General features: G+C 43.3%; 1 protein-coding gene across 3 annotated transcripts in view; it reads left to right on the top strand.

Moving 5' to 3' along the window:
* The window catches only part of si:dkey-91i10.2 (uncharacterized protein LOC555224 homolog), a 34,226-nt gene that overhangs the window by 15,389 nt on the left and 7,272 nt on the right, over positions 1-11,565 (top strand). For 2 of the 3 annotated variants that reach the window (XM_057852326.1, XM_057852325.1), the window contains exons 2-7: positions 1,666-1,767; positions 1,993-3,224; positions 6,336-6,528; positions 8,204-8,378; positions 10,602-11,170; positions 11,262-11,407. In XM_057852326.1, the coding sequence (XP_057708309.1) occupies positions 2,011-3,224; positions 6,336-6,528; positions 8,204-8,378; positions 10,602-11,170; positions 11,262-11,407 (2,297 nt within the window). In that variant the 5' untranslated portion in view covers positions 1,666-1,767; positions 1,993-2,010. Of the gene's footprint in view, positions 1-9; positions 3,225-6,335; positions 6,529-8,203; positions 8,379-10,601; positions 11,171-11,261; positions 11,408-11,565 lie in introns of those variants that run through there. The other variant, XM_057852327.1, reaches the window with a different exon arrangement.

Consider the following 11,565-nt stretch of genomic DNA (forward strand, 5'->3'; position numbering starts at 1 on the left):
TGATTTTGAAACAATTTATCTGTGTGATACAGCTGCAAATAAGTATTTGAACACCTGTCTATCAGCTACAATTCTGACCCTGAAAGACCTGTTATTCTGCCGATTAAAAGTCCATATCTTGAATCAGATGCACTTTTTTGAGGTCCATAGCAGCATAAAGACACCTGTCCACCCCACAAAATCAGTAAAACTCAAACTTGTAACATTGTCAAGACCAAAGAGCTGTCCAAATACACTAGAGACCAAAATTGTTCACCTCCACGGGGCTGGAAAGGGCTACGGAGCAATTGCCAAGCACCTTGGTAAAAAAAGGTCCACTTTTGGAGCAATCAATAGAAAATGTAAGAAGCTAAATATGACGGTCAATCTCAATCGGAGTGGAGCCCCATGTAAGATATCACCTTGTGGGGTCTCAATGATCCTAAGAAAGGTGAGGAATCAGCCCAGAACTACACGACAGGAGTTGGTCAATGATCTGAAAAGAGCTGGGACCACCGGTTACTACAGGTTACTGTTGGTAATACACTAAGACGTCATGGTTTGACATCATCCATAGCACTGAAGGTTCCCCTGCTTAAACCAGCACATGACATGGCCCATCTTAAGTTTGCCTATGACCATTTGGATGAGGCAGAGGAGTCATGGGAGCAGTTTTTGTGGTCAGATGAGAGTAAAATAGAACTTTTTGGTCATAATTCCACTAACTGTGTTTGGAGGAAGGAGAATGATGAGTACTATCTCAAGAACACCATCCCTACCGTGAAGCATGGGGGTGGCCCCTGAAGCATTTAGGGGCAGTTTTTCTGCGCATAGGACAGGACAAGTGCACCGTATTAAAGAGAGGATGACTGGGGCCCTGTATTGTGAATTTTTGGAGAACAACCTCTATCCTTCAGTCAGAGCATTAAAGATGGGTCGTGCCTGGGTCTTCCATTATGACAATGACCCGAAGTACACAGTCAGGAAAACAAAGGAGTGGCTCCGTAATAAGCATAACAAGGTTCTAGCATAGCCTAGCCGGTCTCCAGACCTAAACCCAATAGAAAACCTTTGGACGGAGCTCAAACTCAGTGTTTTTCGGCGACAGCCCAGAACTCTAACTGATGGTTGGGCCAAAATCCCTCCTGCAGTGTGTGCAAACCTGGTGAAAAACTACAGGCAACGTTTGACCTCTGTTATTGCAAACAAAGGCTACTGTACCAAATATTAACATTCGTTTTCTCAGGTGTTCAAATAGCTATTTTTAGCTGTATCAACACAAATAAATCGTTAAAAAAATCATACACTGGGATTTCTGGATTTTTCTTTTTAGATTTTCTCTCTCACAGTGGACATGCACCTACGATGAAAATTTCAGACCAGTGGGAGAACTTGCAAAATAGCAGGGTGTTCAAATTGTTATTTTCTTCACTGTACGTACTTACTTACGCCTGTGGTCGGGTTTATTACGACTCTACTACAGCTAGGAAATGTTCTGTATTTCACAGATTATCTGAAGGGGACTGTTGTCAATTATTTCTAATATATTGGTCCACCAAAGCTGTCCTTTGTCCAGCAAAAATCAGACAGCTGCATGAAAGGGCATAAGTGGTGTTTCAGTATTGTTGGTATCAGGATATCAATGTACTGTATAAGTTTTACCAAGTCATGTGTGTTCTCGCTAAGGCTTCCAGAAGTGTTGCATTGTGGGATGCGAGCCACAAAGCAACAGAAGGAGGGGGGCAGCACCAATGCCTGCTGGCCAGATGAAAAAAAATACAAAATGGGGTAAGTTCACGCCGAACAAGAAACAAGACTCTTGCTTTAAGGAAACAAAGTCATTTCATACCAGATGTAGTTATAGTGATCTCACAGCATTAAGAAGAGTAACAAATTTTGCAAGGAAGTGTCAGTGATCTTTTTGTTGGAGTAATTTTGAGCGGTTAGTCAAACTGGTAAGCTGGGGTTCATTTTTCTAACTTTTCAAGGGGGTCACTTTTGCTCCCTTTGCAGGCATGACGAGTGCATGCAATGCCAGACGTGAGGCCTTCACCGGCATGTGACCACCACCCCTCCGCCCACACACCTGGTTGCCACCCTTCAGAGATGGAACCTTGTGTCTCACACATGCCCCCATACGCCGCCCCGCTTTCTGCCTTCCCCCGGCACCGAGCCCCAGGCCACCATCAGTGGTTCCCGCTTGCATCCCGGTGTAACAGCAGCACCTTGCTGTCTAACTTAAGACACTGTCCTGGTCAAGCAGGCCCCGCAGGGACAGAGTCAAGGCCAGATGTCCTCACAGGGGGGCGGCTGTACCGCAGTATGGAGAACTTGAACTGGAACCCGGTACTAGAATCAAGTCTGTGCTCGTCTAGTGAGTTTATCTTGCGCTACACGGCTGCTAGTCACTGGTATGACGGCCCACCAGATGGGTCCAACCCGGAGAGTCTAGCGTATTACCCTCAACACAGTCCCCGCAGGAAGGACGTACCCATTTTTCCACAGTTGCTATTTCCCAGCGGAGTGGATGAATGGGATGCCAGAAAAGGTCTCAGGGAAAAGCTCCGCCTCCAGAGTGCAAGGTCGGCAGTAGAGCCTGTTAAGACCATACCCCTGAGGACCACGGAATCCGCCCCTGCAGATCCGAACTTGGGGTGCCGGCGGGCTGGGGCGCGTCTCACTTGCCGTGATGAGATCAAACAGGAAGTTCTGAGGAAACTTCAATTGCGGCGGCAGAACAGTAGCCCCAATCTGGCTGTCCACGCAGCTCCATGTAGCGCAAAAGTGCTACCAATGTGCCGCACTTCAGCCCCCATTTTGGGAGGTGACAGCGTCCACCGAAGTGTTCCCCTTGCACGTCTGTACATCCCCACTTTTGAGGAGTTTAAAAAAATGAGGATGAAAGACCAGAATCAGGTGTCCACTGCAGGGTCTGACGTCTCAGGTCCCCAATGTCCCACCGCTGGGGACGGAATAAATTCTCCGATCCGCATTGGACCCTCTCCGAGGACCCCGCTGCAATCTTCAAGCCAGGGAGGATCTGGTGACAACGGGCGGCGCAGGAGGTCCAGCTTGGAACCGGTCGGGTCAGTTCCGTTCCTGCCCCGTAAAGACCGTGGTGGGCGGCCCTCCAGTTGCTGCCCAGCACTTCTTCTGGAGGGAACCGATTTGTCCAGCTATGGTGCAAAATTCTACAAAATGAAGGACGGACTCATTGGATCAGCTCTGGACCTCATTAAGAAGAGGTATGGGATGGTAGTGAATGATTATATTTTAGTGTCATTGAAGGCAGTAGCCGTCAAAGGCATTCAATTAGTTAACATGGTACGACACACAGTATTTGACGTTTCTGTATCAATACTGTTCCAGAAAAAAAATAGATATTAAGCTCGTGTTAAGGGAGGGATCAGGGATTTAAATCACCGATTTCATGACGATACGATACTTGCTGATATTACCAACTCTTGCACAATTGAATTTGATTCAAGGGTCTTCGATCGATTTATTTTATGTACACATTTAACACAATCAGTCCCATTTGACCAAAATAAAAAACACAAAGCAATTTTGACATTTTTGTTGCTGAAACATTTCAGAAATTTGAATAAAAAACATTTAACAGCAAATCTAAAAGATGACAATGTGTAATTTATTGATTGGACAATTTAGTATTTAAAGTCCCCCCCCCCCCCCCAAAATGTTATTTATGTATTTAAAAGTATTTATATATTTTTTTATCCATCGCAAAATGCTTGTCGGTGTAGGTGCACTATGCGCTCGGGGTGCACAATCTGCTCGGGGGGGCCTGTGCTTGACAGTGACGTTCGGTTATTCTCACGGTATGATTGGTCGAAGAGTTGAAATGTGCCCAGAGCGATGCTCTGCTGTAAAATGCCTGTTTAAAAGTGTGACAGTTGTTCTTGAGAGTCGTAGTAGTGCATTCGCTTAAAAGTGCCAGTTTAAAAATGTGTATGTAAGCGATAGATGATATCACACACGGAGATGATTATTAACAGTTTCATATATATAAGAATAAAGTTGAGGAATTTTATTATCTGGGCCTTTGCAAGGCAAAACCCCATATAATTAAATGTGAAAGTTAAAAAAAGAGCAAACGTGTCTCTCAGATATTAAACATCAGGGCCCATCACTGTCCATCTCTAAAACTAGTTTTAAAAGAATAAAACGGTTTTATTCCCTGGCTTTTAACCCTGCGTCAGACTGAACCCTTTAATGTCTTATGGCTTGTTATTTTACTTTTATTCATTTTTTTCTTTTGCTTGCTTTTTACATCAGTACTGATGTTGTATGTTCCTTTCTTTAAATAATGAACATGTTCTTCATATAAAACGCCCATTATTGACACAATAGAAAAATCAACCCAAACACTTATGCTGCATTTGAGGAAGGTTGGAAGTTGTACTTATCCCACTCGGATGGTCACAGTCGAAGCGTTCTAAGCGAATGTAAACAATGAAGATGGTTGATAGCGACAACTTGTTGTTTGTTATTTCGTCCATTTAAAGACATTTTGACCTCCAGCAAACCTGCCTTTTCATAGGCGATCGAAAAGTGGAGGGAAAAAAAATACATGGCGCCTCAAACTTAACTTCAAAATTGTGTCATCAAGTTATCATCATCAGTCTTGAGTGCCATTTTGTCAAGTGATGTCAGATTAAAGCCCCCCCCCCCCTCACCCCGCCCGATTTAGCGATTAGGATCTCCCAGTTCGAGTGGCGTTCCAATGGCGTACCGCACGCTACACGTCACTTCCGCTCAGTAGTATTCATGACGTTAGCAACTGTTGCTAAGGGGGGGACACGCTACCGTATGTCCCCAATAGTAAATGAATGGAAATCGTGTACGAAGGAGATGTTTACAGTTTGTACGAAGGAGATGTTTACAGAGTTAAACCTGCCACTTCTGTCCGAAAATGATGTCCCTGGTGCCAAATTAAGTGGTAAAGATGTGGAAGAACATACAAATGCTCAGTTAAAGATATGGCTTGAGTATTGAGGGCTGAAAAAGAGCCGAGCTGATCTACACCTTTTTCCTTACGCCACTAACAACGATGTTCTCCAGTTTCAACAAGCTATCCTTTACCCCCATATGCCCTGCCTTTCTTATATATTATATCCTCTGGTTGTCTTACGTCTCTGACTGTTCTTGGGGGTTAGTTATATTGTTAGTTTTGTGTAGCGATCAAAAATGCTACTCAGTGACAGCGAACGAACACTTTTATTTTTTTCATTAATAACAAATCTTAATTCTATTAATTTATTTACACTTTCCCCTTACTAAAGTAGTTTCTTTACAACAGAAAAGGTAACAACGGTGGCAGTCAGATACCACTTTAATTTTTTTCAGGTCATTCATTGTCAGACAGAAGCAGCACGGCAAAACGCCACGCTAAAAAATAAGTAAAAATATCAAACTGGCTTACCTCTTCGGGGGACGCTGTGGCAGGCAATGGGTCGGAATTGTCATTTGTCGGACAATGACCCCCAACAAAATTTTTACTGCATATAAACGTGAATGACTTTGCACCTTGCTGGCGTTAAACTGGTCTTTAGGACGTCCGCACAAGCTGATCCATTGTTCACATTTTTTCCTTTGAAACTGGTTTCAGGAAGCGTATGACGAAAACATCTTTCATATGTGGACGGTCTTAATGTCTAGAGTCGTTTCTACAAGTTCCATAGTAGCAGTGTTTGATCGGCATGTTCGTATTTAAAGATTATCCGGAGAAAACTAGCAGAAATGTAATGGTTTGTATGCGAGGGCGTGTCTATAAATGTCCCACTTCGGCTTTACGATTCGACGTCAAGGTCTAAAAATAGCATTCGTGCGGTACGCAATTATATTTTTCCTGGTCGGAGGTTGGAAAAGTCCGAGTTCCCACATTCCCCGAATGCTCGCAAGCGTTGTTGTGACGTCATCAGCAGGAGCAATCCCCCCCGAAAAGATTGTGCACCGCGAGCGGCAACACTAATACAACTGAATGTCAAATGGAGGCCACAAAATATTGTCCCCGCAGGTTTCAATTGGCCCCTAAGCCGCACATTTCAAACCCCCGGCCTACATGAATGCAGTAAAAACACTCATTCGTGAAAAAAAAATCAATGAAAGGGTTAAATGACTGCCCTATAAAGAGTTAAAACTGGAGGGATTCATCACAGTAAAGGCAGTTTTTACTGACAAGAGAGAATAATGGTGGTCATCTCAACATCAATATTTGATGATTACATATTGACGGGTGATCTAAAATCACAGAATCAATATTTGCTTCCTGTGTTACCCATTCAACCCCACGCACCCCCTTGTCACTTTGGTCACCCCCCCCCCCCCACCACCAGCTGCAGTGCAGACATCTCCTCCGAGGCCCCCGTCCGGCTGTCAGCTGAGCGGGACAGAGACGCCACCGCCACCCCCCGCCAACCCCCTGCCGCCGTCTCCATGGCAACCGCGGCAGGAGCCGAGGCTGGCCACCAGACGCCCGCAGCAGCAGCAGAAGAAGAAGACGGCGAAGGCGAGGGAGCGGGAGAATGCGTAAGGACGATTATTATTTTTTTCTTGCTTTTTTATTTGGGTGTGTGAGCGTGTTTGTGCTGTTCGGTGGCGTATCGGTAGCACTCGGCTCGCGATCAGTCTGCATTCAAGGATGGCGAGGACACTGCGACAGACTTGCGCGCCCATGCAGAGATATGCTCGTGTGCGTGCGGGGAAGGAAATGTCTGAGGATGCATAGAAAGAGGGGAAAAGAGGGATTATCTCCATCCCTGGCAAATTGTACTTTCTTCTATCCTGCATCATTCCAAGGGTCAAACACACAAGCGTTTGTCTTTCCAATCAAAGAGGCAAGAAAAAGAAGATGAGAGGAGACAGGATATTCAAGTGGCATTATGTAACAGAGTGGCCCAAAATATGAGAGGAGGGGGTCGTGGTAATATCGCTTGTGTCACTTAGGGTGACGCCAAGTCAATGTAGCAATAACTGCTAGACATCATTAAATTCATTCATTCATTCATCTTCTGTGCTGCTCATTTTCCCTGTATGCTGGTGCTAGCTGTTAGCTGTTGCTCTTTAATCCATTTTGACAGTTAAAATGGACTGGACATCTCTCACCGTCAATGGCAGCCAACAATAGATTATGATCTGTGAGCCAACACTAACATTTTTTATCCCATTACTAAGTAAATTGATACATGTGCCAAAATCTTACTCAATTATAGATTATCAGTTAAATTCTCAAAAGAAATTATGAATTTCCCTTAGATAATTCTTTGCATTTCATTAAAAAATTGAATTAATTTTATGAAATTATATTCTTTCCGTCCTTCTCGCAAAAATGATTTAAAAATATATATATAAGAATTAAATGTCATTCAAAATAATTTGTTTACCAAATAAATATATAAAAATTAAATGTAAATAATTTAAAATAATTTGTTTACCAAATTCATTTTATTTTTTTCATTAAATATTAATAAATCAGCCAAAATAGTTTATTTCATTCAATTTAAAAAGCAAAATTTCTTGAGTATTCATGTATTTTTAAAAAAAACAAATATTTAAATTTCATTTAGAATAACTCAAATAACCCAAAATAAGATATTTAACTGCCTTCAGTTTTAAAATTGTTATGTAATTGAATGTATTTTAATACACTCCAATTAACAAAAATGAACCACCCAAATCGAATGCCCAACTTTTTTCAAAAATTCAAATGAACTTAAATTTTAATACATTTCCACTGAATTATACATTTCATCCAATAAAAATACAGTGAATCAATTTTTCTGTTGAATAAGCTAATAGTCAACATAGCGGCTTGCGTTTGGCTCCTGTCCCTTTAAGCGCCCCCCACCCCTCTTGTCCTGCACCGTTCCTGAAGAGGAGCGTAAAATGTGATTTGTTATCCCTGCCCGTGCCTGATGAACCCTGAAAGCCCTTGTTTAAAAAAAAAAAAAAAAAAAAAAATGTGATGCAGCTAGTTGAGGAATTCTCTGCCTGAGATGCTTGAAATTGTGAAGATTTGCTCAGATTGCGTAATCAGGGATTTTTCAAGGATATTTGAAGCTTGTATGCATATATCAAAGTATGAAGCCTATTTTGATACTGTAGCGCAAAATGACATTATGATAATTGTGGTACATATTGTTGTCTCAAACACGACCAATCGATACAACAGAATGATTGACTGGCGTCCTTTTCCTTAACTCAGCTGCCGGGGGTCTGCCGGCGTTCCAGCTCAGACGCCACGTACGAGCGATCGCAGGCAGCCGGCGATTGTCGTCTGCGAGCGCGCCGTGTCGACCTCATGCCGGCTAATGATGAGATGAAGGCAAAGATGGACGACGCATCACATGGACGATATCATCGCAGGGAGAGGGACAGCGGTGAGGATCGAGAAAACGCGATTTATCTTTTGAATGGTTATATATCAGTGCCATTGATGGCGATACACAGTGGGGCAAATAAGTATTTAGTCAACCACTAATTGTGAAAGTTCTCCCACTTGAAAATTTTAGAGAGGCCTGTAATTGTCAACATGGGTAAACCTTAACCATGAGAGACGGAATGTGGAAAAAAAACAGAAAATCACATTGTTTGATTTTTAAAGAATTTATTTGCAAATCATGGTGGAAAATAAGTATTTTGTCAATACCAAAAGTTCACCTCAATACTTTGTTATGTACCCTTTGTTGGCAATAACAAAGGCCAAATGTTTTCTGTAACTCTTCACAAGCTTTTCACACACTGTTGCTAGTATTTTGGCCCATTCCTCCATGCAGATCTCCTCTAGAGCAGTGATGTTTTGGGGCTGTCGTTGGGCAACACGGACTTGATATGCTTTTGATGCAGCCACTCCTTGGTGAGCTTGGCTGTGTGCTTCGGATCATTGTCATGTTGAAAGATCCAGCCATGACTCAGCTTCAAATTTCTGCCTGAGGGAAGGAGGTTGTGGCTCAAAATCTGAAGGTACATTTCACCATTCATCCTCTGCTTCATACAGTACAATCGTCCTGTCCCCTTTCCCAAAAAGCAGTCCCAAAGCATTAGATTTCCACCCCCATACTTCACAGTGGGGATGGTGTTCTTGCGATTGTACTCATCCTTCTTTTTCCTCCACACACGACGGGTAAAGTTTGCACCAAAAGGTTTTACTTTGGTCTCATCTGACCACATGACTTTCTCCCGTGACAACTCTGCATCATTCAGATGGTCCCTGGCAAACTTTAGACGGGCCTTCACATGTACTGGCTTCAACAGGGGAACTTTCTGAGCAATGCATAATTTTAAACCATTCCACCGTAGTGTTCTACTAACAGTAGCCTTTGAAACTGTGCCTCTAGCTCTCTTCAGGTCATTGACCAGCTCCTGCTGAGTAGTTCTAGGCTGAACCCTCACTTTTCTCATCATGAATGATGCCCCACGAGGAGAGATTTTACATGGAGCCCCAGTCCGAGGTAGATCATCAGTCATGTTTAGCCTTTTCCATTTTCTAATAATTGCTGCAACTGTTGATTTATTCTCACCAAGCTGCTTTCCAATTGTCCCATAGCCTTTTCCAGCTTTGAATAGCCGAACAATTTTTTTTTCTGGCGTCTTTTGAAAGCTCTCTGGTCTTGCCCATGGTAGCATTGGATTATGACTGACTGTGGGGTGCACAGGTGACAATATTGAGCTCAAACGGGTGGTAGGTGGGTGGTTACTCATGGGGTAAAGGTGGACTCTTTGAGTGTTATAATTATTGCCGCATCTCAGGGGTACAAATACTTATGAACCCCAGTAAATTACAAATAAATGATTTTTAAAAAATCATACAATGTCATTTCTAGATTTTTTTAGGATTATGTCTCTATGATTGGAAATGCATCTATGATTGGAATTTCAGACCTCTGCCTATTTTCTAAGTCGGTGAACTTGCAAAATCACAAGGGGTGCAAATACTTCTGCCCCTCACTGGATATTTTTTGCTCCATTTAAGCCGCTGCTGTACTAATAGACTTTGTATATGGCTCTCATATTGGGATTTCATTGTTTAAATTGGGGGAAATTTGGATGTGGATTTTTTTATTTTTTTTTTGCCTTCTTAATACATTTCCGAGGGGTGAGATCCGGGCTCGGTATCGGCAGATCATCAAAATCAGGTGAGTCGGTATTGGACTCACATGAAAAAAATATGTGAACCGGACATCCCTAATCAGCACTGTACAGTGATTTTTTAAAATTGACAATAGTGACAATTGAAGAAATTACATATTGATCATAATTTTGTTATGGTGATTTATATTGCCATATTTCCCAGCACTAGTTGTGAGCACACTGGTCAAATTTCAAATCTCAAACAGTGCATCGCAACCCTCTAGTGGCGATTTGGTGTTTTTCACCATGTTAACAAACTTGAAATTCACAGTACAGCTGCTTCATAATTATTCCCTGTGAATAAATAAATAAATACATTTATGGCACTGAATGAGTAAATTGTTGTCAGGTAAATTATTTTTTTCCTAACAATGTAATCAGTATTTTTGGTTCCTTTTTAACTGTCCAAGTGTAAAATTGTGTCTTGAGTGACGGATTTGAATTCAACGCATGATCCTTTATTCTTTCTTCAGCTCCTGCAGCACTTCGCGGCCACTCGGAACCGCCGCGTGATGAGCGTCCAGTAGGCTCTGATGAACTATTAAGCTCAGAACGGCGGCCAGGCCGCGGCCGGCGCCACCGTTGGAGCACCATCAGCAGCCTGAGTGCCGACAGTGGCGTGGTGGGCCTCAGTGAGGAGGATGACAACAATGGCGAGCCCCGACGGCGGCGACGCGGTGCCGAAGTGGAGCGGGCCGACAGCGGGATCGGACCTGGCCTTTCGCGAGCCTGGAAGCGACCCCCGTTGTGCGCAGACTGCGGTCGGCGGGACGAGGCGTCAGATGGCCAGAGCGCATGTGAACGTTGCGCCAAATCACGGGCGGAGCGCAAAGAGGCTGTGCTGGAGTTCCTCAACACAGAATGCAGCTACGGCGAGGACCTGAGGATCATCAAAGAGGAGTTTTACGAGCCCATGCGAGGCGCCGGACTGCTTAGCGCCGAGCAGCTAGCAGTGGTGTTCGCTAACGTTCAGGAGCTCGGCGACGTCAACGAGAGGTTCACGGAACATTTGCAGGACGCCATCGAACACGCGTTGGACCGGGTGAGAAGACCTAACCTAATCTTATTTTGAAACCGGATGTGAAATAGGTACATAGTATAATTTTGGTTGACTGTCTTTGGTTTTGATCCAGGGTGACGAGGATCTGCTAACAGTGTCAGTGGGAGAGATCTTTCTAGAGTTCGTCAACATGCTCCCGGCCTTCCAGACGTACTGCCTTCAGCAGTCGGCCTCCGTCAACATGCTTAACGCGCTGGAGAAAGAGAAGGAACTGCTCAGGTAGCGAATAACACGCAACAACAACAGATTTTTCAATAACACAAATTCGGATTTCCATATTACTCATTGGAAATCTCATGAGATTTTAAAAACGGTCAAATTTTGATTTGAAAAAATATTTTTTTGACATCTTTTTTTTCAAACGTCACTTCGATTAC

Source organism: Corythoichthys intestinalis, chromosome 12, assembly GCF_030265065.1.
Source record: "Corythoichthys intestinalis isolate RoL2023-P3 chromosome 12, ASM3026506v1, whole genome shotgun sequence".
Taxonomy (NCBI): domain Eukaryota; kingdom Metazoa; phylum Chordata; class Actinopteri; order Syngnathiformes; family Syngnathidae; genus Corythoichthys; species Corythoichthys intestinalis.